Below are 25355 nucleotides of genomic sequence, written 5' to 3'. Positions count from 1 at the left end.
GCAAACTTCCCCGGGTGCAGCTGCCAGCTTCCCTGCTATGTCTCTAACAGCAAGCTTATGCACAGAATTATTAGGTGAAGTTTCCCCCAACATTTACTTAAAAATGGGTGGGAAGATTCCAAGGACTCGAGGGTCTTTTTTCATCAATAAAACATCTTATCTCTAGCATGTCAGATGTGCCTACATTTCAAACAGTGCATTGTAGGAGAATTATGGAGGGAACCGCATGAATGCAAATGGCTGTTGGTTGCTGTGGGTTTTCCGGGCTGTGTGGCCGTGGTCTGATCTTGTTCCTCAGGTTTCGCCTGCATCTGGGGCTGGCATCTTCAGAGGTGTAACAGACTTCTCTCTGTGATACACCTCTGAAGATGCCAGCCACAGATGCAGGCGAAACGTTGGGAACAAGATCTACCAGACCACGGCCACACAGCCTGGAAAACCCACAACAGCCAGTTGAATCCAGCCGTGAAAGCCTTCGACAATACAAATGGCTGTATCTGCCCAATCCTTGTCGCTAGAACATGCATCATTAGAGAAATATTTGTGCCATGCTGGTTCTTATCTTCTGTCTGCTTAAAACTGAATGTTTTCCTTGCCAACTATGCTGGAGCTGCTAAATGTCTATATGTCAGATTGCTGCTAAGGGGGTGGGAGCAGCATCAATGGTGATTAGGGGCCGTGGCTAAATTGCAGAACATCAGCTTGACATGCGGAAGGTCCCAGGTTCCGTCTCCATCATCCACAGACTAAAAGATCAAGTAGTAGTTGATATGAAAGACCCAGAGACCCTGAGGAGCTGCTGGCACTCAGAATGGACAGTGCTGGTGTTGCAGACCAGTGGTCTGAAAAGGAATAGGGCAGTTTCAAAAAATAAGTTAGGCTGCCCTTGGGGGGAGTGGGGATGGCGCCTGGGGCAACACCTGTTCTGGGTGGCCCGCACCCGTGCCCTTCCCCCCCATACTCCACTTACCTCAGCTGGAGGGAGCCTGATGTGGACCGCCCCTCAGCCCAGCCCTGTCAGGCTGCTCCTTCAGTTGGCGGCGCCTCCTCTGGCTGAAGGAGCAGTGTGGCGGGGCTGAGGAGCAGGGTGTGGGGGGCAATTCTCTGCCCCTTCACATGACCAGCTGGTCATGTGATCCCACATGTCCCTGTGAGTGCTCTGCCCCTGCTGGCAGGCTATAATAGAATAGTGTCAGGTGTGGAGGATAGAAGGAGGGAGTTTGGATTTATACCCTGCTTTTTTCAATCATAAGGAATTTCAGAGCAGCTTACAAATGCCTTCCCTTCCACTCCCCACAACAGGCACCTTGTGAGGTAAATGGGGCTGAGAGAGTCCTGAAAGAACTGTGACTAGCCCAAGGTCACCCAGAAGACTTAGTCTGGAGGAGTGGGGAATGAAACCCAGTTCTCCAGATTAGGGTCCGTCGCTCTCACTATACCTCGTTGGTTCACGCTGGCTAACTGGTTTGGCAGTTAGAATTTGTGTTTTTGTGCCTCTGCCGCTTTGTGACCAGAGATTGCTCTCGGCTGAAGAGGTTTAAGTGAAGCAGGCGAGGAAAGGAGGTAGTCTCAGACATTAAGTATTCAGAGCTTTATATGAGGTAGGTGGAACTGAGAGAGTACTGAGAGAACTGTGACTCACCCAAGGTCACCCAGCAGGCATCGTGTGTAGGAGCGTAGACACAAATCCAGTTCACCAGATAAGAATCCGCCTCTCGCGTGAAAGAACGGGAATCAAACTCAGTTCTACAGCTTGTAGTCTACCTCTCTTAACCACTACAATATGCTGGACTAGTGAACAAGACTACTAGACCGGCCATCAAGTTTCCCAGCGGAGAAGGGCTCTGCCCAGGACTCCCAGATCCCAGCCCAACCCAGGTTTAGATCCCTGCTGTGCCGTAAAGCTTCCTGGACACACATTTAGCCTAACCTACTTCACAGGGTCGTTGTGAGGATAAAATGGAACGGGGAGAACAGTCTTGCCGGCTGCTTTTGGTCTTCACTGGGAATAAAAGGAAGGAGATATATATCTATCAATAAACAAGAAGCCGATCTAGCAAGGAAGGGAGGCACCTTATGCATCTGAGATGGGGTTGCCAACCTCCTGGTGTGGTCTGGAGATCTCCTGTGGATTACAACTGATCTGCAGACCACAGAGATCAGTTCTGGAGAAAATCGCTGCTTTGGAGGTCGGACTGCAAGGACACCCTGCTGAGGTCCTTCCACACACCGATGCCTTGCTCCCCACCCCCCAAATGTCCAGGACTTTAGCAACCCAGAGCTGGGAACCCTGTTTGTATCTCTAAGCCATGGTTTCAAGGGGAGGGAGAGCACACATGAGGTTTGTTTGGATAATGAACTAATCCAGCATGCGCCGCCAGTCTCTGTGACAGAAATAGGAAGAAAAGTATGATTATTATTTTTTTGCCCTAGCGTCCTTTCTACCTTCTAAAAATAGCAAGGACGTGAATCTGCAGTTTCTAAATTTGCTTGTCCTTCTATTCTGGATGCCTTGCAAATAGCGGCATCTAGTGGATTTTTTAGACCCACACGTACTAACTGTTGGTCCTAGCGATGCTTTCTGCATGGCTGTAAAAGCTGTGACAGATTTGGAACACACTGTTTTGGGTACATTCTTGTTATGCAAGGAAAACAGCACCGCCGGAGGCACGTTCTCACTTTCATTTTAAACTTGTTTGTATCGTGCCTTCCCACAGAGGCGAAGGTAACCTTTTTAAAAAGTGTCCTAAAGCTGATTTTTTTACAATAAATCAGGGAGGGGACTATGCAGTGTGTCGTCGAGCATCAATTGTTAAAAATATCAGTGTGGTGTAGTGGTTAAGAGCAGGTGGATTCTAATCTGGAGAACCAAGTTTGATTCCCTACTCCTCCACCTGAGTGGCAAAGGCTTATCTGGTGAACCAGATGTGTTTCCACACTCCTGCATTCCTGCTGGGTGACCTTAGGCACAAATCTTCGGAACTCTCAGCCCCACCTACCTCACAAGGTGTCTGTTGTGGGGAGAGGAAGGGAAAGGAGTTTGTAATCCACCTTGAGTCTCCTTATAGGAGAGACAGGTGGGATATAAATCCAAACTCCTCCTCCTCCTCCTCCTCCTCCTCCTCCTCCTCCTCCTCCTCCTCCTCCTCCTCCTTCTTCTTCTTCTTCTTCTTCTTCTTCTTCTTCAACGCAGCAGCTACTAAAATTTTGCTCAAAGACTGCAAGCTATTAAAAAGCTCTGTGGAACAGCAGGGCTTTCCTGATGATTGACAGTGAAGGTGCCCTTTGTACGCCTTCTGGCAGACCAATGTCCAGGGATGGGAAAACAGCAGGAATGGATTACAGATAGGCATGTCATCAGATGAGAAGGGACAACAAGCCGAAATTGCAAGGAAAGAATTTGCATTTTGCTTCTGTCAATTGCTCAGTGCCTTTCAACCTACACAACACAACGAATTTGAAACAATGTTTATGCCACAATAAATATTCTGTTCTGTTTTTCTTTTTCATTAGTTTCATATGCCACCCGTCTCCTCACAGGCTCAGAATGGTTTCCAATATTTTATATAAAATGATAACATCAATGTAAAGCAACATTTAAAGCAACGTATAAATCCCATTTAAATCGACTCATAACTCAGTGGCAGCCATTCATTAAAATATGGTAACTAACTACTGAAGGGTGGAAGAAGATGGAAAAGGGGGAGACTGAGATGGAAAACCAGTAGCTGCCAACATGGTATAGATAGTGGTGTGATTCTAAATGATCAGCCACTGGTCCCCCCCCCACCATGTCCCCCCCCATGGCCACCCACTTACCTGGCTGCTGCGTTCCTTCCCCCATTTTCAATGTTGGACGGGGGGGGGCTGACCACCGACCAGGTCGCGTGCCTCTGGGGCGGGGGTGTGGCCTTGGGGGGAGCCTTGTGGGGGAGGCTGGAGCACAAGTAGGCTACGCTGCATGCACAGCACATTCTGCAAGGAGCTGGCTAGCCACCAGTTGGACCGCACACCTCTGGGCCGATCTGCGGCTGCCCTGGGATTTCAGCCATTAGCTACTAGTTCAGCAGAACCATTGCAAACCGGCTGAATCCCACCTCTGTATTTAGAGGTTAAGAGTAGTGGACTCTAATCTGGAGAACTCTGTTTGGTTCCCATTCCTCCACATGAGCAGCCGATTCTTATCCAGTGACCTGGATTTGTCTCCCTGCTTCTACACATGAAGACTGCTGGGTGACCTCGGGCTAGTCATACTAGGTAGAAACCAGTACAACTCTGTCAGTGGGGAAAGCCCCATAGTTCTTTGGAATTCTCTCAGCCCCACCTACCTCACAAGGTGTCCATTGTGGGGAGAGGAAGGGAAGGAGTTTGTAAGTCGCTTTGAGACTCCTTACAGGAGAGAAAGACAGGGTATAAATCCAAACTTTTCTTCATCTGCCCCAAGTGTATGCCTGGTGGAACAGCTCTGATTTACAGGCCCTGAGGAACTGTATTAGGTCCCGCAGGGCCTGGGACTCACTAGACAGCATGCCACCAGGATGGGACCCAGGCAGTGGTGGGGTTCAAATAATTTAACAACTGGTTGTTTACAAGCACCATTTTAACAACCGGTTCTGCCGAAGTGGTGCGAACCTGCTGAATCCCACCACTGAACCAAGGCCCAAATATCTCTCCATGGTGCTAGGAGGCATCAGCAGCAATCCCAAGAAGACTTTCCTGAGAATATGGAGGTCTGCTAAGATGCAAACTTCACTTTATTCAGTGGGATTCGTTTCTAAACAGACCTGCTTAACTGTTGCTCCCTTTGTCACTTCGGTTGTATGTCTGGGCGTAAAGTGCTGTCAAGTCACAGCTGACTTATGGCAACCCCATAGCAGTGAGCTTTATTTGAGCCCCTGTACATTTACTGGTGCCAGCTATTCAGCTTCTTCTTTTTTTAAGTGGGTCCTTGTGCACATTTAGGTGCGGGTGCATAATGTCATCATTTGTCCACACCCGTGGATGCTTTCATTGTAACATTACCATTCTTCTGCTTTGTAGCTGGCAGTTTGCTCTCTTTAGCATAGGAAGGCTTTTGTGACAGAAGGAAATGTGTGTTCACGGCATGTAATTAACTTATGGGACGCACTGCTGCTGCAAGATGCAAAGATGACCCCTATCTAAAAATATCAGCTGTGACAGCTGAAGGCAGATTCTGGGTGCAGAGGTGCTAGGCTTGTATGACCCCGATGCTCAAGACACATTGCTGCAGTGCATGATATTCAGAAGAGCCTTCATATTATCCACATCCTGCTATAATTAATATTAATATTGTTGTGGTTTCTAGGGTGCCTTCAGCAACACATGCTAGTTCATTCTCTCTCTCTCTCCCTCCCTCCCATACATAAAGTACTGTTTTTTAATTTAAGTTTCCAGACTCCATAATTCCTGTTTGCTGTTGCAGTGATTCCATATAGGACGGTGATAATCCCCATTAAGAAGCTAAGCAATGCAATCACCACATCGAACCCGTGGATTTGTGTTTCGGGAGAACTGGGAGATACCGGAATAATGCAGATTCCAAAAAATCTTTTAGAAATGACATTTGAGGTGAGTGTCATACCTTAACCCCTATCCTTGGTAGCTTCCAAATACCATCTGCTGCCATGGTTTAAAAATAGGGTGGATGGAACTTCAGTGCTCTTTAAAATGCAACAAGTCAGTTTATTTATTTATTTACTTACTTACTTGTTTGTTTGTTTATTTGTTCGATTTGGTAGACCGCTCTACCCCCGAAGGGCTCAGAGCGGTGTCCAAGCCAAACAGAACAATAAATTACAACTAAATAGAAAGAGCAAATTGAATAACCCCAATAAAATCAATAAAATGCAATGAAATCAGTAGCAGCAATAACCTATCCATAATTAGGCGGATGACATCCGGTCCTAACCCCGACAGATTTCCAAATAAACAGATTTCCAAATAAACAGATGGTACATAGGGTAACAGGGAGGGGCAGACTCAGCGGCCAGCCCCCCCAAAAGCCCGGTGGAACAGCTCAGTTTTGCAGGCCCTGTGGAACTCACCAGGGTCCAGCAGGGCCCTAACAGCGTTCCACCAGGCAGGGGCCAGGGCCATAAAAGCCCTGGCCCAGGTACAACTTACAGACCTGGTCTGTAAGCACATGTACGTTGTTCGATATACATCCAGTGTCCATACTGTGCCTTGTTGACTGGCATTTCTACTTAAGAACATAAGAACATAACAACAACAAATGCCTAATAAAGGTTGTTGTTGTTGTTAAGAACATAAGAACAAGCCAGCTGGATCAGACCATAGTCCATCTAGTCCAGCTCTCTGCTACTCGCACTGGCCCACTAGGTGCCTTTGGGAGCTCACATACAGGATGTGAAAGCAATGGCCTTCTGCTGCTGTTGCTCCCGAGCACCTGGTCTGCTAAGGCATTTGCAATCTCAGATCAGGGAGGATCAAGATTGATAGCCATAGATCGACTTCTCCTCTATAAATCTGTCCAAGCCCTTTTTAAAGCTATCCAAATTAGTGGCCATCACCACCTCCTGTGGCAGCATATTCCAAACACCAATCACACGTTGCATGAAAAAATATTTCCTTTTATTAGTCCTTATTCTTCCCCCCAGCATTTTCAATGTATGCCCCCTGGTTCTAGTATTGTGAGAAAGAGAGAAAAATGTCAACATTTTCTACCCCATGCATAAATGTATAGACTTCAATCATATCCCCCCTCAGACATCTCCTCTCCAAACTGCAGCCTCTCCTCATAAGGGGGGTGCTCCAATCCCTCAATCATCCTCGTTTCCCTTCTCTGCACTTTTTCTATCTCTTCGATATCCTTTTTGAGATGTGGCGACAAGAACTGAACGCAGGACTCCAAGTGCGGCCATCCCCCACCCCCCCACCCCTAATTACTTGTGAATGGATGCCACAGAAAAGTGCTGCAGCGTTGGTTGAGATGACTGGTTGATCTGTGGTGGTAAAGATTACATCAGTTCATTCACATGTGCTGACTGTGAAGTGGCGCACACACATATGTGAATCAAATCGCAGCTGAACATGATGAATCTGTTTATAATACCCATGTGCTGACTTAAAATAAAGGGGAAAGAGGCTGCTACATTTGCTTCTTTGAGCACAAAAAAAATTAGATGTTTTCCCTATATGTTATAATTTCTAACATTGTTTTGAACTGAAGCTTTCTTTCTCTTTCTTTCTCCCTTTCACCAGTGTCAGAACTTAGGGAAATTGACCACTGTTCAGCTGGGACATGACAACTCAGGGCTGTTAGCCAAATGGCTGGTGGATTGTGTCATGGTCAGGAATGAAATCACAGGACATACTTATAAGTAAGTAGAGGAAATTCCTTTTAAGAATTCCTGTGGAAGGCCAGAATAATGATCTCTGTCCTCATTGATTGGGGGTGGGAGGTAGAAAAACATTTATATGGATATTTTCTTTCTTTTAAAAGCATTGCAAATAAATTAACAATGTTTGTGTCTTGCTTATGGATACGATCATTGTTTTTAAAAATACTTAAAAAACCCCTGTAATTTCAGAGTTTCAAAAGCACAATTAAAAGCCCCTGTGACGTATTGGGAGGAGTGTTGGAATAGGATCTGGGAGATCAAGGTTCAAATTCTTATACTATCCTATAAGTCTTTGGCCTGGTCACACTCTCTACCTAACCTACCTCATAGAGTTGTTGTGAGGATAAAATGGAGGGTGAATGTTGTAAACCAGTTTGATGTCCCCATTTGGGAGGAATGTGGGATATATCTAAATAAGTTTTGGGTTCACAAAATTTAAAAAGAGAAAGTCAAAAGAGAAAAATATTTGGAGATGTTTCAGGGTTTTTTTCTCCACGGAACTTCAAAGGACCACAAAGAAATACAGAGAAAATCATGGCCTCAACTTTCTGGGAGTCTTTAATTGCTGGTTCCTCTTCTGATAGGCCACACAGGCTAGAAAAAAAAACTCTTGCCCAACTGCATACCTTTTTGCATCAGAAGTCTGGAAAGATTTCTAGATGACTATTAATTCCATCTATTCCACCCCTTTAATGAGAACCAGAATTTGCTCAGCCTAATGATAGACAGTTTCTTTGAGTACCTACAAACTTGTTTTTATGCTCTTTTTGGTAAACAGCCTTTTGTAGCTTTGAAATGCCATACAAAAGCAGTTTCCAGGCCAAGGAGCTAAAGGTGATATATGTTGCTTTCTCTCAAATTTGTTACTACAGCAACCTTTTAAGGTACATCAGGCTGAAAGAAATAATCAAGGCAGAGTAGATATTTGACTCTGACCCCTTTCCATTCCTAATCTGAGGCTCTAACCCATAGGTGTCAAACTCGCAGCTCTCCAGATGTTATGGGCTACAGTTTCCATCATCCCCTGCCAGCATGATGCTGGCAGGGGATGATGGGAACTGTAGTCCATAACATCTGGAGGGCGGCGAGTTTGATACATGTGCTTCTAACCAATACATCAGACTGTCTGTCCTCCTACACTTCAACATGTATGCACCCCTTTTTTTCCTTTACTTTCTGAATCTTAATTTTTTGTTGTTGTTTCACACTGCTCTGAGCCAGAGAATCCAGGATGTTCTTTTATTGTTGTTGTTGTACATATTTGAAAATGCCACACAAAGGAAGCAGACAGCGTTCAAATTTCTGGCCTGGAGGTCTTTTTGCTGTCGTTCCGCAGAATTACCGGATGCTTTGTCAAATGCAAAGATGCAAGTGTGTAAGGGAATCATGCCTCCGGAAAGAAGTTATGAAGACATGAGAGTTCTGTTTTTTAAAATACCTAAAATGTCAAGAAAATTATTTTCTGCTTCAGTAATACTGGATTTCTAAACAAGCACTGAAATAATGATCTCAAAAGCTACCCCTGCTGTATGAAAGCAGCAATTTGCGTTGTGCTAAGTCAAAGCCCTGTTCCATCTAATGCAACACTGGTTGACGGCATTTCCCCAGGTCAGGGATCAGCAACCTTTAATAATTAAATAGCCAAACCACATCAGAAATTGACAGCAGCAGGTCAACAAAGAGCCTGTACAAGACAGCCCATTGATACAAATGAAAATACACAATTTAGCATTACTCACAATATGCATGTTCGTTCATAATCTGTAAAGTTTACTCAGCCTAAACACTCTGTGGTTGCAAGTTCTTAATTATTCATACATTTTTATTCCTCATCTCCATTAACTGGAGGTGGCTATCAACACGGCAACCACGGAGCAAGGAGACAAATAATATCTGTGCAATTAGCAACTTTCAAACGCAGATGAAAATGCCCACATTAAAACTTAAATGTTCAGAAACGTGAAGAATAAAAAAGAAATGTGCAGAGTTCAGTACAGCCAAATCTGCTGAAACCATTTACCATCTTACGTGTCTTCCTAAATGTAGCCAGTGAAGGTGCCCTCTGCATCCTCTCCGGTAGACCCTTTGAAAGGACTCGGCCCACCACAGAAAAGGTCTCTGCTCCAGCTGTTATCATTGGGGAGCAGTGCACACAGTCAAAGCAATAATAAATATAAATAGGAGCATACGATGTGATTATTTTACTGCACTAGGATACATTTGCATGATGTTTGCACTTGGATTACTGACAGTGGTTCACCCCTATCATTTCCCTGTCTGTAGAGTGTCACTAAGAAACACTTCAGTCCCATAAGAATTTTTTTTGTCATTCCCTTCACATACTGGCCATTCTAGCCTTCAACCTAAATATATGTACATGAGCTAATGTTGCAACCAACATATGGGACTCCCAAGGCAAGTGAGAAACAGAGGAGTTTTTCCATTGCTTTTCTCTTCAGAGTCTTTCTTGGTGGTCTCCCATCCAAATGCAGACGCCTGCTTAGCTTCCAAGATCAGATGAGATCAGGCTATCATACTGCTTTCCCTTCCAGCCTTCCACCTAAACTTCCAATATATCTTAACAGGAGCATTTCATTTTCTTTTTAAAAGGGGCACATTTGTGCATAGATTGCAGACGCCTGTTCTAGGGACTTGGCCAGGAAAAGGCTGTCCGGCCTCCGCCACACAAGACAGGGATTGAACTGAAATGTATGAGTCACAACTTGGGTATGGGCTGTCCCCTCCCAAAGGTATTCTCAATGCATAACACTAAGCAGATTATATTGGCCCTGTATTGATGTCATGCATATGGATTGCAGAGCTTGGGTGACTTCAAAGAAAAGAATGTGATTTTCTTTTTCAAGTGGAAGCTTGCCTGAGCCAACCTTTTCTTTAGGAAAAAACAATCAAATTGTCTCTGTCTCTTGTATCGCGCGGCACCTCAGGTTCCCGTGTGGGAGGTGGCTGGGAAAGGGAGTGGATGACGGCAGCTTGGAGAGGATTCTGATAGGAGAGCTGGTTCCATCAACATCTGACGAAGATCTAGGGAAGCGGTGCCGGACCCCTCCTCAGCAGAAATCCCCAACTACAGCTCGGCGCCTGAGCATCACTACCCTCACAGGGAAAAATCCAAGTAAGGCTTAACTTCTGGCAAGATGGGCTTCAGTCTTCCATCTATGCCATTTTTCCTGTATGTTAATAAATGTGTGCCTGAAAAAATCGAGGATAACCCAATTTACAAGTTTTAGAATTTTCAAGGTTTGGACCATAGGCATTGGTTATTACAATGCTGAACGTAGGTTTATTAGGAGCAGCAGTGGCGTAATGGTTAAGAGCAGGTGCATTCTAGTCTGCAGGAACCGGGTTTGATTCCCTGCTCTGTCACTTGAGCTGTGGAGGCTTATCTGAGGAATTCAGATTAGCCTCTGCACTCCCACACACGCCAGCTGGGTGATCTTGGGCTAGTCACAGCTTTTCAGAGCTCTCTCAGCCCCACCTTACAGAGTGTTTGTTGTGAGAGGGGAAGGGAAAGGAGTTTGTAAGCCCCTTTGAGTCTCCTACAGGAGAGAAAGGGGGGGATATAAATCCAAACTCTTCTTATTTGTGAGAAAGTTGGTAACAAAAGTTTTAAGAAAATACAATATTCCCAGATCGTATAGATCCATAAGTCTCGTTTATATGTTAGGATACTAAGTTTTCCTAAAATGCGTGGAATTTGCAGTTTGACCTGAGTAAGTGCAAGCATTTGGGTAGCTGTTTAATTCTGTTTTAGTGGGTTCAGAATGAAACTGGTTTATCTTAAGCATTAATGGCACACCGATCTGGACATTTAGAAAGCTCTTAATGTCATTCACAGCCTGTGCATAAAAAGCAACTTTAGCACATTTGTAATTATTTACCACGGATGGTGAACTCAGCCTCTTTTGCTTTCAACTGTTTATCTCTTTTTAACGTTTAGAACCCAACACAGGACAGATCCAAGAGGGAATCGGGGAAGCTGTGAACAATATTGTGAAACACTTTCACAAGCCAGAGAAAGAGGTATCTTCTGGAGCAGGGACTAGGACTGTTGCCACATGTGTATTCTGAACCCCAGGTCTCTCGTATTGCCATTTAAAGAGCAAAACATCTGGGTCAATACCAACTGTAGCTCCCTTTTTGTCAGGACCAGGTCCCAACCTCTGTACTTCCAATAAGTTTCAGTTTCGTTTCCCCCAACAACTCCCATTCCCGCCACTGCTAAGGACCGCCCACTGTTCACCCTACATATACTGGAACTGAGGGCAAGAACCCTCAGTTTCAGCACCCTGTAGCTAGGGCGATACAATTCAATAAAGTTTGTTCCTTTTAGTCGACTTTGAGTGTGTTCAGCCTTACACTTTTGTAATTTCAGTATCAGTAAAGGTTTTTCATGGGTTCAGTACTTTCACACTGAGTCTGTGCAGGCCTCGCTTCAGAACTTCGTCCTTCCTTTCAAAAGGGTGGCCCAAAACAGCTTATAAGCACAAGGAGAAGTTGTGCTTCCCCAACCACCAGCCAAGTTGTCTTTCCAGAATGTGTCTCCTGATATGTGATGGCCCCAAAATACGCTTGTGCTCTTTGCATAGCAGTTCTTGCCAAGTCATTCCTGTGTCCTGGAATCAAAGATGGTGGTTTCTTCTGCCTAGGTGAAGTAATGGAAAGATGCTGAGATTGTAGCTCATCTGGAAAATTTGTTGAGAGGCACCACTAAGTCTCAAGTGGGATACCATGAATGGTATTTTTTTAAAAAAAATGCGTGTTGATATGTGAAGCATTCCCAGTCGTCCTTTCTTTTTTTCTGCAGAGGGGAAGCCTCACTGTTCTGTTGTGCGGAGAAAATGGCTTGGTTGCGGCACTGGAGCAGGTCTTCCACCACGGTTTCAAGTCTGCTCGCATATTCCATAAAAACATCTTCATCTGGGACTTCATAGGTAATCAGTGTGGTTTTCTGGGCAGAGACCCCCGATTGTCTGTTTCATTTGCATTGTATCTAGTTCTGTATCTAGTTCTGTTTTTCAGCGAGTATTTATGCTTGCTGAAAAAGGTCACATTAATTCATGGCTGGTCCAAACATTCAGAAAAGTGATAGGGTCCTCAGGCAGCAAGTAGTCTATTGCAAGAGGGACCTCATTTCCCACTCCCTCGCTATTTCCTTTTTCCCTTCTGTGAAAGCCCCCATAGTTTCTTGCCTTTTCCTGCTCCTCTTCTTCCTATCCAACACCCAGCCTACCTTTATCTGCCCTTCTATCTTCAGCTCTGTCCCCTGGCAGCCTCTGCTTGGGAAAACTATGTTCAATGCCAGGTACTGGACCAGGCCCACTGGCATGGTAGGGAACCCTAAAGGCTTGTGGGGGCACACCACTTTGCCCTATTATTTCCCCTTTCCCTCCTCCTGGCAAACCCCCTTTTCAGCCATTTACTAACCTATCTCATGTGCGCCTCCCATTTTCAGCTGTGTTTATTATTTGTTTATTTACTGTTATTATTTATACCCTACCTTTCTCCAAGGAAAGGATTAAAGGAGTTTACTTCATTCTCTTCCCTCCTTTTTATCTTCATAACAACCCTGTAAGATAGGTTGAAAGTATGCAGCTGACTCAAAATCACTCAGTGAGCTTTCGTGGCAACTGGTAATTTAAACACTGGTCTCCCAGACCCTAGCATGAAGTTCTAACTGGTACATCATACTGGCTTTCATAGGCTGGCTGCTACTGAACAGTAGCAAGCAGCCAGGCCTTGGTGAGTCATGCAGTTGGGTGTCATCAAATCACCCAGTTCTTGCTGTGGAGGTTGCTGCCAGGCCTGGTGCCAATGTCTCCTCCTTCAAAGGCCAAAACAGCTTGCCCCCTTCCCCTTTTTTCAACTCACAAAAACTGAAGCCTGGCATTTTGTGATTGCCTAGCAACAGCCACTGATGGAATCCACCACTTAAAGCTACAGGTTCTCTTTTTATCGTTTTGGGGTGTTTTTTTTAAGTCCCCAATTAATTTTTTTAAGAGTTCACATTTTTCTGCAAACCTGGAGCCCTTTTCAGGTTTGTGGAAAAATCTGTCTTGCCTATTCACCGCTCTAGTCACTGGATTTAAGTATCCAAAGATTTGCCAGTTTCTCTGTTAGAATATAATTGTATCTTTACTAACAAGGAGACGAACTGCAGTCCTTTTCTGAAAATTATCTCAATTGAATAAAATTTATTGTTTTTGTTATTTTCATTGTTTTGCATTGGGCACTACTGTATCTTGTGCCATCTCTAACCTGTGTTCATTGTGTTCAGAACCTGTGCAACACTGTTAATGCTTGAAATGGTACAGGGGAACTGACTGCTTTCCATACTAGAACTGTGCCTCTGTGCAATAAACTTTTAAACTTTTATGTGGGTGTAAAGTAGTGGAATACAGAGAACATTTTTCCCACCATGGGTGCCTACAAGATGCTCATTGGCTCTGGGTCCAAAGCAACTTCCTATCTCAGCACTTTAGGAATGCATTTTGAGACTGTAAATTAACTGACTCTAATGTCGACTGAGCCAAGTTGCCGCTCGAGAAACCAACAGTTTAATAACAGAATTGTCACTTATGAAGTGTGAGGGAAAGCTGAAGCAGTTACCAGGGTGTGTCACTAAATGCACAGATGTGTAATTTAAAATGCCTGTGTGTTGCCCAAAAGTACTCGTTTATTAAACAACTGGGGCTCTTCCATCTGTTGAGCCTTCAAAGGCATTCTGAATCAGTTGATGCTGCCGGGTTCTTCTTTTGAAATCCAATCCTGATAGAATTCCTGAGAATATGTCTGTATTAATTTTAATCTGGTCAGTGTCGAGCCAAGTTAGATTTTTAAAAATCCTTTAAAGGAGCGGCAGTGGCGTAGTGGTTAAGAACAAGTGCATTCTAATCTGGAGGAACCGGGTTTGATTCCCAGCTCTGCTGCTAGAGCTGTGGAGGCTTATCTGGGGAATTCAGATTAGCCTGTGCCCTCCAACACACGCCAGCTGGGTGACCTTGGGCTAGTCACAGCTTTTCCGAGCTCTCTCAGCCCCACCCACCTCACAGGGTGTTTGTTGTGAGGGGGGGAAGGGCAAGGAGATTGTCAGCCCCTTTGAGTCTCCTACAGGAGAGAAAGGGGATATAAATCCAAACTACTACTACTACTACTACTACTACTACTACTACTTCTTCTTCTTCTTCAAAATCCAAGAACTAACAATAGAATGGAAATAAATTGCCATCCTTGCTCTGGGCAGTTCAGCAATCAAACCTTATAATTTTGAAAACATCCCTCAAGAGTGTCGTATGTGCTTATTTCTTTAGTCATTCATTAGAGCAGGGGTAGGGAACCTGCGGCTCTCCAGATGTTCAGGAACTACAATTCCCATCAGCCTCTGTCAGCATGGCCAATTGGCCATGCTGATAGAAGGCTGATAAGGAGATGCTCAGTTCCTAGTATCTGGAGAGAAACATAAGTTATCTACGTCAGAAAAGTATGTGCAGGGCTGAAAGATAGATGTTATGATACATGCAAGGGTGCTGCTGAAAACAATCAGTGCTTCTTCCTAATAGTGTCTAGTGCAGGGGTAGGGAACCTGCGGCTCTCCAGATGTTCAGGAACTACAATTCCCATCAGCCTCTGTCAGCATGGCCAATTGGCCATGCTGGTGAAGAACTGATAGGAGGTAGTTCCTGAATAGTTCTAATCTGGAGAAGTTCCCCAACCTGATCTAATGATACAAGGCAGCACCGTAATGTGTGAAAGCATATAGGTTTTCCCAGTGCACTGACTGCTACTTAGGGTAGTGGATAGGGAAGTGCAGTGTGATAACGTCATGGAGAGCCAGCGTGGTGTAGTGGTTAAGAGCAGGTGGATTCTAATCTGGAGAATCGGGTTTGACTTCTCACCCCTCCGCCTGAGTGGCAGAGGCTTATCTGGTAAACCAAATTTGTTTCCGCACTCCTGCATTCCTTCAGGGTGACCTTGGGCTAGTCACAGTTCTTGGGAGCTCTCTCAGCCCCACCTACCTCACAAGGTGTCTGTTGTGGGGAAAGGAAGGGAAAGGAGCTGTAAGCCACCTTGAGTCTCCTTACAGGAGAAAAAGGTGGGGTATAAATCCAAACTCTTCTTTTTCTATACTGTAATGCTGGATCAGGGATCCCCAACATGGTGCTCATGGGCACCCTGGCTTCCTCTGACACCTTTCCTGGTACTGTTTTCAGAAAGTGAGCAGGGCCATTGGGGACTTTTGCCCAGCAGGGCTTCTGATTGGCTACTGGAGAACTGATTGGAGATTTTTTAAAAGTTGCTTTGGCAGCAGCTGCCACCATAGCACAAGGATCTTCACTGTATGACTGAAGGCAAGGTGAATGTACTCAAGAAAATATTATTAAACAGTATGTTCATTTTAAAAGACATTATCTTAAAACAGAGTTACTGTCTGAAATGTTGAAGGGTTGTTATTAGAGTTGTGGATGACTGCACTTCCTGATACTTTGTGGTCGGCTCCACTTCTTGTGGCAGCCATTTTGTGCTTGTGCCCACCATTGTGCGTCAGAATTCCAGAAGTGGTTGGGGGCCTGTGTCCTTAGATGTTAAGGGGAAAGAAACAAGAAAAAGAAAGGCTGGGTTGCTTTTTTTGACCAATAGTCCATGTCAGCCATAACATCCAGTTCTAAGATGCTAATCGCTAAAAGGATGTCATTCTTATTTTCCACCTTTCTTCACCTTCAGAGAAGGTCATTGCCTACTTTGAGACCACAGACCAGGTTGGAGACAACGAAGAGGATGTGCTTCTCCAGAAATCCTCCTACACAACATTCTGCCGCTACGTCAATGCCATCAATACAGCTCCACGCAATATAGGGAAAGACGGGAAGTTCCAGATTCTAGTTTGCCTCGGAACTCGGTATGTTTTGATCATTCAGGTATTTCCCATTCCAGAATGTTGCCCTGCTATCCCACAGGCTTCTGAAGCCACAAATAGCTTAGCCAGAACCATTTCCACATCAAGTAGGATTTTTGATCTCTAGATCCGATGCTGATTAGAGTGTGTGTGCTTTTAACTTCTGGTTGACCCCAGTTTTCCCAGAGAAAGCCCACAGCTCTCAAAATATGATGATCTCCATGTAATTATTAATAGAAGGTTGGTGTTGTTCTGGTGTTTGCTTTTGGTGTTTTCCCTCTTAAATTAAGTTCAGGAGCATGGTAAAGCAGTGTCAGTATGTTCCCCTCCCACCCCCCAATTATACTCTACTTACTTTTTTAAATAGAAATTTTAATCACAAATAAATAGTACCAAATCGAAAAATCCAAACTACCTAGTACGTTGTCTATTCTATACATCTGATATGGTTGTAACTAAATACCTTTCCAATCTAAGCTTATACTATACTTATAATTCATATCCAATTTAATATTTCAGCCCTCGCTAGTTCTTTGGAATATCTCAGTTCCCTGCTTTTATAACCTGCCCCCAAGCAATTTAGGTCATAAATGGTACATTCAGTATAGAGAAAAACTCCTAAAGAAATGTCAAGACAAGTATTGAGCAATCTGAATCTTTGGATTAATTTCATTACTGAATTTGACTGGTTAATAAAAACAAAATAACCCTGGAGGTATATATTCTTATGAAATCTAATAAGTGCCAACAAATGAATTGCAAGTTAAATTACTGCAGCTCAAATTGGCAGTCTCATACATGTAGCTGGCTTTTTTTAGTTAAATCATCCAGCTTCTTAGCATGTGTTTTATAATTCAGAGAGCTCAGTAGTGTCACCAGTCTTCCAGTGCAAAAGAGCAGAATGTAACAGGCTTTTAGAGATGTGCCATACTGCCTCGGTAAAAGAAAAAAAAGGTCTCTTTATGGCCTAACCCACCACTTGTAATGGTGGCCTAGGGCTGACCAAGTGGGCACACACCTAAGACTCTTCAGGAGATCCTGTCAGCCTTATTCTAACTGCCACCTCTCGGGTATATTGATAGCTCTGTGAGGGGATTTTTACTTTCCGCTCCAAAACTGACTGCTCTTAGGCTGGATTGGGCACTCTTAAATGACTCCTTGAGGCTTATTAACAAACAAACAAAGATGGAACGTTTATTTATAGATTTACAAGAAAATAAGTTACAGAGATAGTTAAGCTTTTCTTTTTCTTTGGCAGGAATACTTTGATAAACCTCTTTCACAGGGAAAATCTATCTTTACCAGAACTTGACAAATACTTAAATCTCCAACTCCTTTCACTAAAATGAGGCACACTGGGTTTCACAGAGCAGGCTCTGGGGTATTCGACCTAGAAACCTACTACTGACTCTGCCAGTTAATTAATACACACCCTCAGAGACTTCACTGTCCCATATCTGGGCTGTATGGCTGTGGTCTGGTAGCATTTGCTCTTAACGTTTTGTCTGTATCTATGGCTAGCATTTTCAGAAGCATGCCATGGTAAGATACGTTCCTCTATGAACAGAAACATATTTTATCCATAACATGCCTCTGAAGATGCCAGCCATCCAAATCTAATTTCTTGGCACCACTTGATGAAAGATCCTTTTTCAGCAGAGGAGACAAGACTAGTAAACAGTTGTGAGATTTTATCTAAAAGTCTTCTTTTTGTCCCATCTTGTATAGCTGATTGGAAAATAACATTCAGTAGACAAGTATCAAAACTTGAGTGTTCATATTTGGAAAAGGGGTGTCTAGCAATGACTTTACTTCCATAAATGTCATCTTAGTGCATTCTTTGGAAGAACTACAAGTTCGCAGTAGTGAAAGCCTGTATTTAACTTGACTTGTGTAATTTATGACTTTGAACATAAACACACCCTTTAGTAGGGCAGGGTTGAATTTAGACAGTACTGCTGCAGTTCACCTTAAATCAGCCAGGGCATAAATTGATTCTAAAAACCAAAACACTGAAAATGCATGGGAAGGGCTGTTTGATTTGCTTTTTACTTTATTTTAGATTTGTATTCTGCTCTGCCCCAACAAAGCCAGACTTAGGGCTATAAACAACAGTAATATACAATATAATTAAATAATACAATAAAATCCAATCTAGCAATCAAATTTGCCGTACCCTCGTTCAGTTTAAAATAGTAATAAAATATAATACGTAACATCAGAACAGTCAAAGAATTTGCATCAAAGAACCAGTGCTGGATTTACCTATAGGCTTGGCAGGCTGAACTCTAGGGCCTCAAAATCTAGGGGGCCTCCAGCCAAGGTGCATGATACGTTTGACACTGCCATATGCCTTTCTTACACCTGCTGTCATAACGCATTGTGGTCTCTAAACAACCCTTCAGTAATTTTTCTTGCACGCCATTTCAGAATTATACTGTCTTAAGACGATCACTCAACACTAGCACTGATTTGTTTATTGATTTTTGTCCTTCCAGGACTTAACTGGGCTCCATTTTGTGGACCCCATCTTCCTCTAGTCATGAGGGAGGGGGATTGGGAGGGGCCTCACAAGTGGAATAGCCTAGGGTCTCCCTTCATCTAAATCCTCCAGGGGATCATCTCCTAAAATAATATCCAAAAAAAAACCCCTATCACCTTGATCATAATTTTTTTCTTTAATATAACAGAGAGGGGAAGGGGGAAAACAAGGAGGGGGAGGGGTAAAAGGAAGGGAAGGGGGAGGCCAGACTAAATGATAGGCCATGCCTGCCTCAACCGTAGGCCTGGTGGAACATCTTGGTTTTCAGAGCCCTGCAGAATTGTACCTCAATCAGGGCCCTAATCTCAGATGGTAGAGAGTTCCACCAAGCTGGAGTTAGGACCAGAAAAGTCCTGGCTCTGGTTGCGGCCAGCCGAATATCCTTTGGGCCAGGGATTTCCAGCAGGTTACTTCAGGAGGAATGTAATGGTATTGGGAAATAAACAAGGTGCCCTTTCCCCTGCTTTGAAATTAGTTACCAGGTGTTTAAATGATGCCAGATCTAAGGGCCAGTCTGGTTCCCCATCCTCCATAGCCTGAAAAGGCAAGTCAGAACAGTGGTCAGTCCCGTACTATCATGTCTAATGATGTAAACTATGGAACTGTTTCAAGAATACTTCTGAACTGTTCAGATATCTCTCCATGTTGGTGCGAGAAACGCTTAGGGAGCAGTGCTAACTGGAGCTTCTCAGAAGTGAGGTGTTATTCAGTGGGGATTATTCTCAGGAAAGTGTCTTTAGGATTGCATCCTTAATCATGGCTTCTTGTGTTCAATCTGGATACAAACCCAAATGTGCAATCAACCTATTGGTTAGCTTGCTGACCTAAGCCATGTCCCTAAAAGAAGAGGACATACTGGACTAGCTTATCACCATACAAGAGAGGTTATATTGGTGAAGATGTGATGCCTTCAACCATGATTAAAAGCACCAGGGGCTCTCGCTCAGTGGAAGAGCCTCTGCTTTGCCTGCAGAAAGTCCCAGATTGGATCTCCACCATCTCCAGTTAAAAAACACCAGGCAGCAGATGATGTGGAAGAGCTCTGCCTGAGATCCCGGAGAGCAGCTGCCAGTCTGAGTAGACAACACTGACCTTGGTTTGCAGCCAATCCTTAACCATGGTTTAGGTCAGTGGTTCTCAAACTTCCTAATGCCGTGACCCTTTAATACAGTTCCTCATGTTGTGGGGATCCCCAACCATTATTTGAGCCCTGGTTCCTAAGCAATTCATCGTAAATATGTGTTTTTCCCAATGGTCTTAGGGCATGCACTTCTGTGATACACTTGTTCGACTCTCTCAAAGTTAGTCATGTAATTCTAGGTTGAGAACCGCTGGTTTAGGTAGTCACATGTAGCCCTTCGACCTAAGAAGAGAAAGCCGTAGTTCAGACATAAGCCTGCAGGTGGGCTCTGAGGACGTCCTTTTAAACAGTTCAACTTCTTCACTTCCTTCACAGGGATCACTTGTTCCCCCAGTGGATCCCGTTGTTGGCAGAGTGCCCGGCCATCACACGGATGTACGAAGAAAACGCGCTCCTGCGGGACCATATGACAGTGAACTCTCTCATCAGAGTCTTACAGACTTTGCAAGACTTCAACATCATCTTGGAAGGGTCTCTTATTAAAGGAGTCGATGTGTAGCATGGCTTTGCGGGCGGCTCCTCTGTCCTCTCCTATGCAAACAAAATATATCAAATTTGGGAGGAGGAGAGGGAACCTATTAAAACGCAGTTGCTCCTGGTAGTGCCCCTAGTGTATGTTACAATTGGCTTGTTGATAGGAGGGAGTAGAGGGATACCCCCCCCTTTCTCTCTCTCTCTGTATCATCTCCTTACTGGTTTGCCCTAAAGCTGCAAACGAGTTACGCTGCAGTATTGTAGTTTTCAAAACAGAGGTTTAGTATAAAATAGAGTATTTTCATGTGTTCACTGTGTGTAAATAGGCTATCTTCTTTCAGAAATTCTACCAACAAAGAATTTTTTTCTTAGAATCAGTGTTCTCGGGCGGGGGGGGGGGGGGGGCTTTAAAAAAACCTTTGTAGGGTTGGGGGTGGGAGGGGGAAGCAATACTTGTTAGTATAGAAAAAGCCACTTGGTATGTAAATATTGTACAAAGGTAAAAGGGGCTTTTTCATGTATTGCAATGGAACACATGAAGACGCTCTAGGTAGCAATTGCGGTACTCTTTGTGAATGTATATTGTTTGCTCTACTCTACTGGTATGTGTTGTTCCCTTGTTATACGGTTTTGGGGAGAACCCCTTTTTGTGTGCATCTGATAAGCTGTGATAACCTAGGATCCTGGATCTTCCCTGTGAACTTTGTCAATCAGCAGAAGCTGTACAAAGAAGCGCCTTCACACTGGACCTGAAGTATTCTTGAGCTTGAAACCAGAATCCACCAGGGTCTATACTGGAGTTTCAACTGGCTGTTATGCTACTATCTTTCCTTCCCTTTTGTTTTCCTCTTTGGGCTTTTGTACTGTGGTGGTGATATCTATTCCGGGAGACTTTCTTCTGCGCTGCTTTGAGAAGGCAGTTTGTTGTTACAAGCTACTTAAACTGGATCCTTAGGCTGCAGAACTGTTTTGGGAAGCTTGAAACTAGGAAGGCTAATGGCCACTGACTAGAAGACTTACCTTCCTGCCTGCAGGATGACGCACTGTGGTCTCTGTTACTTTTACACTTGTGGGAGACAGCTTTCCTTCCCTGCAAATTTTAGCTTGGCTTGCAGTGTTGCAACCTCCTATGTGATGGCCCAGTTGGAAAGCTGCTTTGCCAACAAGGTGTCAGAGTAACCAGGCGGAAAACAAAGTTGGAGATAAAGCCCTTTTCTTAAGTTGTCTTAAAGTAAAGGAGCAGTATTGCTTCTTCCCTTGCTGTTCCAGTAGTAGAAGAATCCTGTGATAACGTTTGGAAGGGTCAGTATGGCTGCATCCTGTGGTTGTTCTGGACCTGTGGTGGTACTAGCATGAGAATTCTGTTGTGGCTCCACCCATGGGATCTTGGGATTCTTGTGGTACCAAAGCAATGAGTGACAAGACCGGGCTACCAGCTGTGCATGTGCTGATGGACGAGTCTCCTCAGAATCAACTTTGATACTTTTAGTCTCTTTTTAAAAAAGGAAGACAAAAGGAACCTGAGACTAAACATTATTCTGCCAAAAATGTCCGTATTTTGAGTGGTAGGCATATATATTAGATAGATTAGTTTAAGCACTAGTATGCAAAGATTAATGCTAAAGAATGGGGAGGGTTGGAATGACCATCTTGGCATGTTCTCATTCATTCCCTTCAGTAGATTTCAGGCTACTTTCACCCTTCGGCGATTTGGCTGCAGCATTAGATGTCAGTCTTACGATCTCTGGAGCTTTCTCTGCCTGCTCATTTTAGACATTAAGATAAAACTGTGCTCTACCCTGTTCGACAGCAGTCTACTTGGAAGTCCTTTTAGGAGATTATATGGATTAGATTACCTCTTAAGGGGTGATATACAAGTTTAATGTTATTGGTCTCCTTTTTTCATCCTCCTACGCTGCACAGCAGCAGGTTCCAAGTGAGCTGGAGCGCAGATCGACGAAAAGCGGAATGCAACATATACAATATAAACGTGTTGGCTGAAGAAAGCATGTGTGCAAAAGAGTCTTCTCCCAGAAAGCATCTGGGAGAAGGTGCTGGAGAGGAGAAGAACCCACAAACATAGACTTGGGAATGTCGTGTTTGCCATTGCATGTATAGGTTCCACCCTAAAATGATCCCCTCACCTGCTTTCTTGCTAGCTTGTGACCTTCTGAAATTATTTACCAGGCTTTTGAGGAAGGAACAGGAGTTCAGCTGGCAGCAAATAGGGAACATTAGCCAATTAGAAGATTCTGAAATGGGTCCTCCAAAAATATCAGAACATGGTTGGTATCTCTAACAACTTTTTTTTTTTTGAAAAGGTGGTATCTTTTGTCATCTTGTTTGCTTAAAGCACATGAATCCCACTGTATTAAGATTTGCCTCAGAAAGGCTATGGCAGAATGAGCGCGCAAGGTCTTTTTAGAAGCTTCAGCTAGAATTTTCCAAAGGCACCTTGAATGCATGAACTGGGTCACTCCAGACGTTTTTTCACCCCCATAGCAAAACCAGTTACTCATTTACACGATAGTTGCGTGGTTGCCCCACCCAGTGCTGGTAGAGGGCTTGATTTATGAAAGCTATACTAATTCAAAAATTCAAATTTCTAGGAAGCTAATTGTTTAGCGGATTGATGGCTGCTGCCAATTCAAACAGGTGGGGATCTGAATATTTATCCCTCTTCACTTGCCCTTCCAAACCGGTTTGGAAACATCTATGTGGAAAACGTGCTTTCAAAAGCTTCTTTTTATTGCTACTAAAAATAATTTCTCCCATCAAATTTCCAGCACTTTCCAAACCACCGATACATTTGTCCTTTTGCTAGCTTATTTCTGCTTCTTCAAGACACAAAAAGCAGACTCTCACCTGTTCATATTCCAAAGTACTAATCCAGAGAATACAGGTAAACAAAGGATGGACTTCAGAATGGGAGTATGAATACAAGGGCACCAGAAAATAAAAGGACAGTGAAATTGCTTTGCTTTCAGGCATCACAAAATTTGCCCAATGCATTCAGTCCTGAGCTGTCCTTCTACTGATAAAACATCAAAGAAGACAAGGTACTGCTGGGAACGTGAATTCTAGAAGAAACCAGGGTATGAATTGCTTGGTCCCCTGCACTGACTCCCATCTTGCTTTGCATCTGTGGTCTGTGCACTGCCACCAGAACCTGTCTGATGAGGCATCTGGTATTTCATGACATTGGAAAGTAGTAACTGGAAATCTCTCTTTTAACAGTGCTGGTCATTCAAAATATCTTCCCGCTCAGCATGCAGTGCCCCAGCTGAAGGTTTCGTGCAGTAACGTGATTTTTTTTTCTCCCCTGTGAAAGCATCAAATTCGTTAGTCATCTTCATGTTGCACCAGATGGATAGCATGTGAGGAGTACTGTATGTCCCTCGCCTTTAGGCAATAATACATGAAGTGTGTAGTTTATAGAACAGCTCCAAAGTATTTTTGAAGCATGAGATTGATCTCTTATTCTAGTCCATCTGACTACTTCAAAAGTGCAGTTCTTGGCAATCTTTTGGTTTTGTTTTGCTTTGTTTGGGGTGGGGGTGGGGATTCCTATCACCTCTAACTTTTTCTTTTAACGGATGACTTTGATTAGTGGAAATGTTCCTGCTTACTGACTCTGTTCTGCCCCCATGGAAAGATAAGTTGGTCAAAGTTCTGGGAAGACATCAGTATTAATGGGATTTTTAAGACAACCAAAGCCTTCTTGTAACCTACTCACAGTAGATTCCATATTCAAGGAACAGTATATGTTCCTTATTACTCTGCTGTATACTAGCATAGTCAAAACTTGAAAACTGAGGATCAGTATATAAATGCAGTAACTCTCTGACACTAACAAAATTAGCTATATTCAGTATGGGATGAGGGGAACATACCACTTTGTGTTATGAAAGCAATGACCTTTAGCCAAATCTCAAGTACTTTGAGGCAAGTCCCACTTTGGTTAAGAGGGTCCGGCTTGTAATTCAGTTTGCTTGCGATTGGCTGTCAGCTACCTTTGTTTAGAAGATGTCGAGAGGTGCTGGAGAATCATCAGTACTTTGATTTCTCACTCACCTTCATTCAAGTGAAAGGGCGTCTTTCTAGGGAAATGTTGTATGTTACACTGGAACTGTACAAATATGCCTGGGATGATTTTGAAAACTCCTGCCCCTTAAGTATTTTCAAAGTATGTTGCTATTGTTCTGTTATGTTTTGTTTCTAAATTAATCAGGACTGGATAATGTTAAGGAAGTGGCTGTTGGTAAAAGTATTGTTCTATCAAGCACTTTAGCATACATATCAAATTGACATGGGTTTTTTTTCAGGGTTTGGATTACAGTGAAATGCAGCTTTTCATGCAATGGTCTTTGCAAATAAAACTGAGAATAATATTGTTTGGCACTTTGTTTTATTAAGGCAAAAAACGGAAATATTTTATTTTTGTTTCGTTTACTGAATATCTATCCTACATTTTTTTCCCATATGTAACTTGACCAGACCTAAACCTATTCACCTTCGGCAGCAGTGCTGTACCGAAAACCACCTAACCATGACTGACTGAATAGGATCAAAACTTTCTCTGGCTCAACCCCATCTTGTCCTGTACAACTTGCAAGTAGGAAATAAAGAAAAGAAGAGGAGTGTGATTAATGCTGAGCCTTTCTCTCCTGTGAAGAGTCTCAAAGCAGCCTACAAACTCCTTTCCCTACAACAGACATTTTGTGAGGTAGGTGGAGCTGAGAAAGTTCTGAGAGACCTGTGACCAGTCCAAGGTCACTCAGCAAGCTTGATGTGGTAGAGAAACAAGTCCAGTTCACCAGATATTATTATTATTATTATTATTATTATTATTATTATTATTATTATTATTATTATTATTATTATTATTATTATTATTATTATTAT

The 25355-nt window shown here is 43.5% G+C and overlaps 1 protein-coding gene across 3 annotated transcripts in view; it reads left to right on the top strand.

The window, feature by feature from the left end:
• The window catches only part of DENND5B (DENN domain containing 5B), a 152775-nt gene extending 127934 nt beyond the window's left edge, over positions 1 to 24841 (top strand). For all 3 annotated transcript variants that reach the window (XM_048499997.1, XM_048499996.1, XM_048499998.1), the window contains 7 exons: positions 5444 to 5589; positions 7243 to 7361; positions 10328 to 10515; positions 11341 to 11423; positions 12208 to 12334; positions 16122 to 16296; positions 20292 to 24841. In XM_048499997.1, coding sequence (XP_048355954.1) covers positions 5444 to 5589; positions 7243 to 7361; positions 10328 to 10515; positions 11341 to 11423; positions 12208 to 12334; positions 16122 to 16296; positions 20292 to 20475 — 1022 coding nt within the window. In that variant the 3' untranslated portion in view covers positions 20476 to 24841. The remainder of the gene's footprint in view (positions 1 to 5443; positions 5590 to 7242; positions 7362 to 10327; positions 10516 to 11340; positions 11424 to 12207; positions 12335 to 16121; positions 16297 to 20291) is intronic.
• Positions 24842 to 25355: the final 514 nt, after the last annotated feature.

The sequence above is a fragment of the Sphaerodactylus townsendi genome, linkage group LG06 (genome assembly GCF_021028975.2).
Source record: "Sphaerodactylus townsendi isolate TG3544 linkage group LG06, MPM_Stown_v2.3, whole genome shotgun sequence".
Classification (NCBI taxonomy): Eukaryota; Metazoa; Chordata; class Lepidosauria; order Squamata; family Sphaerodactylidae; genus Sphaerodactylus; species Sphaerodactylus townsendi.
Note: the sequence above shows the minus strand (reverse complement) of the source record. Positions and strands in the feature narration are given on the sequence as shown.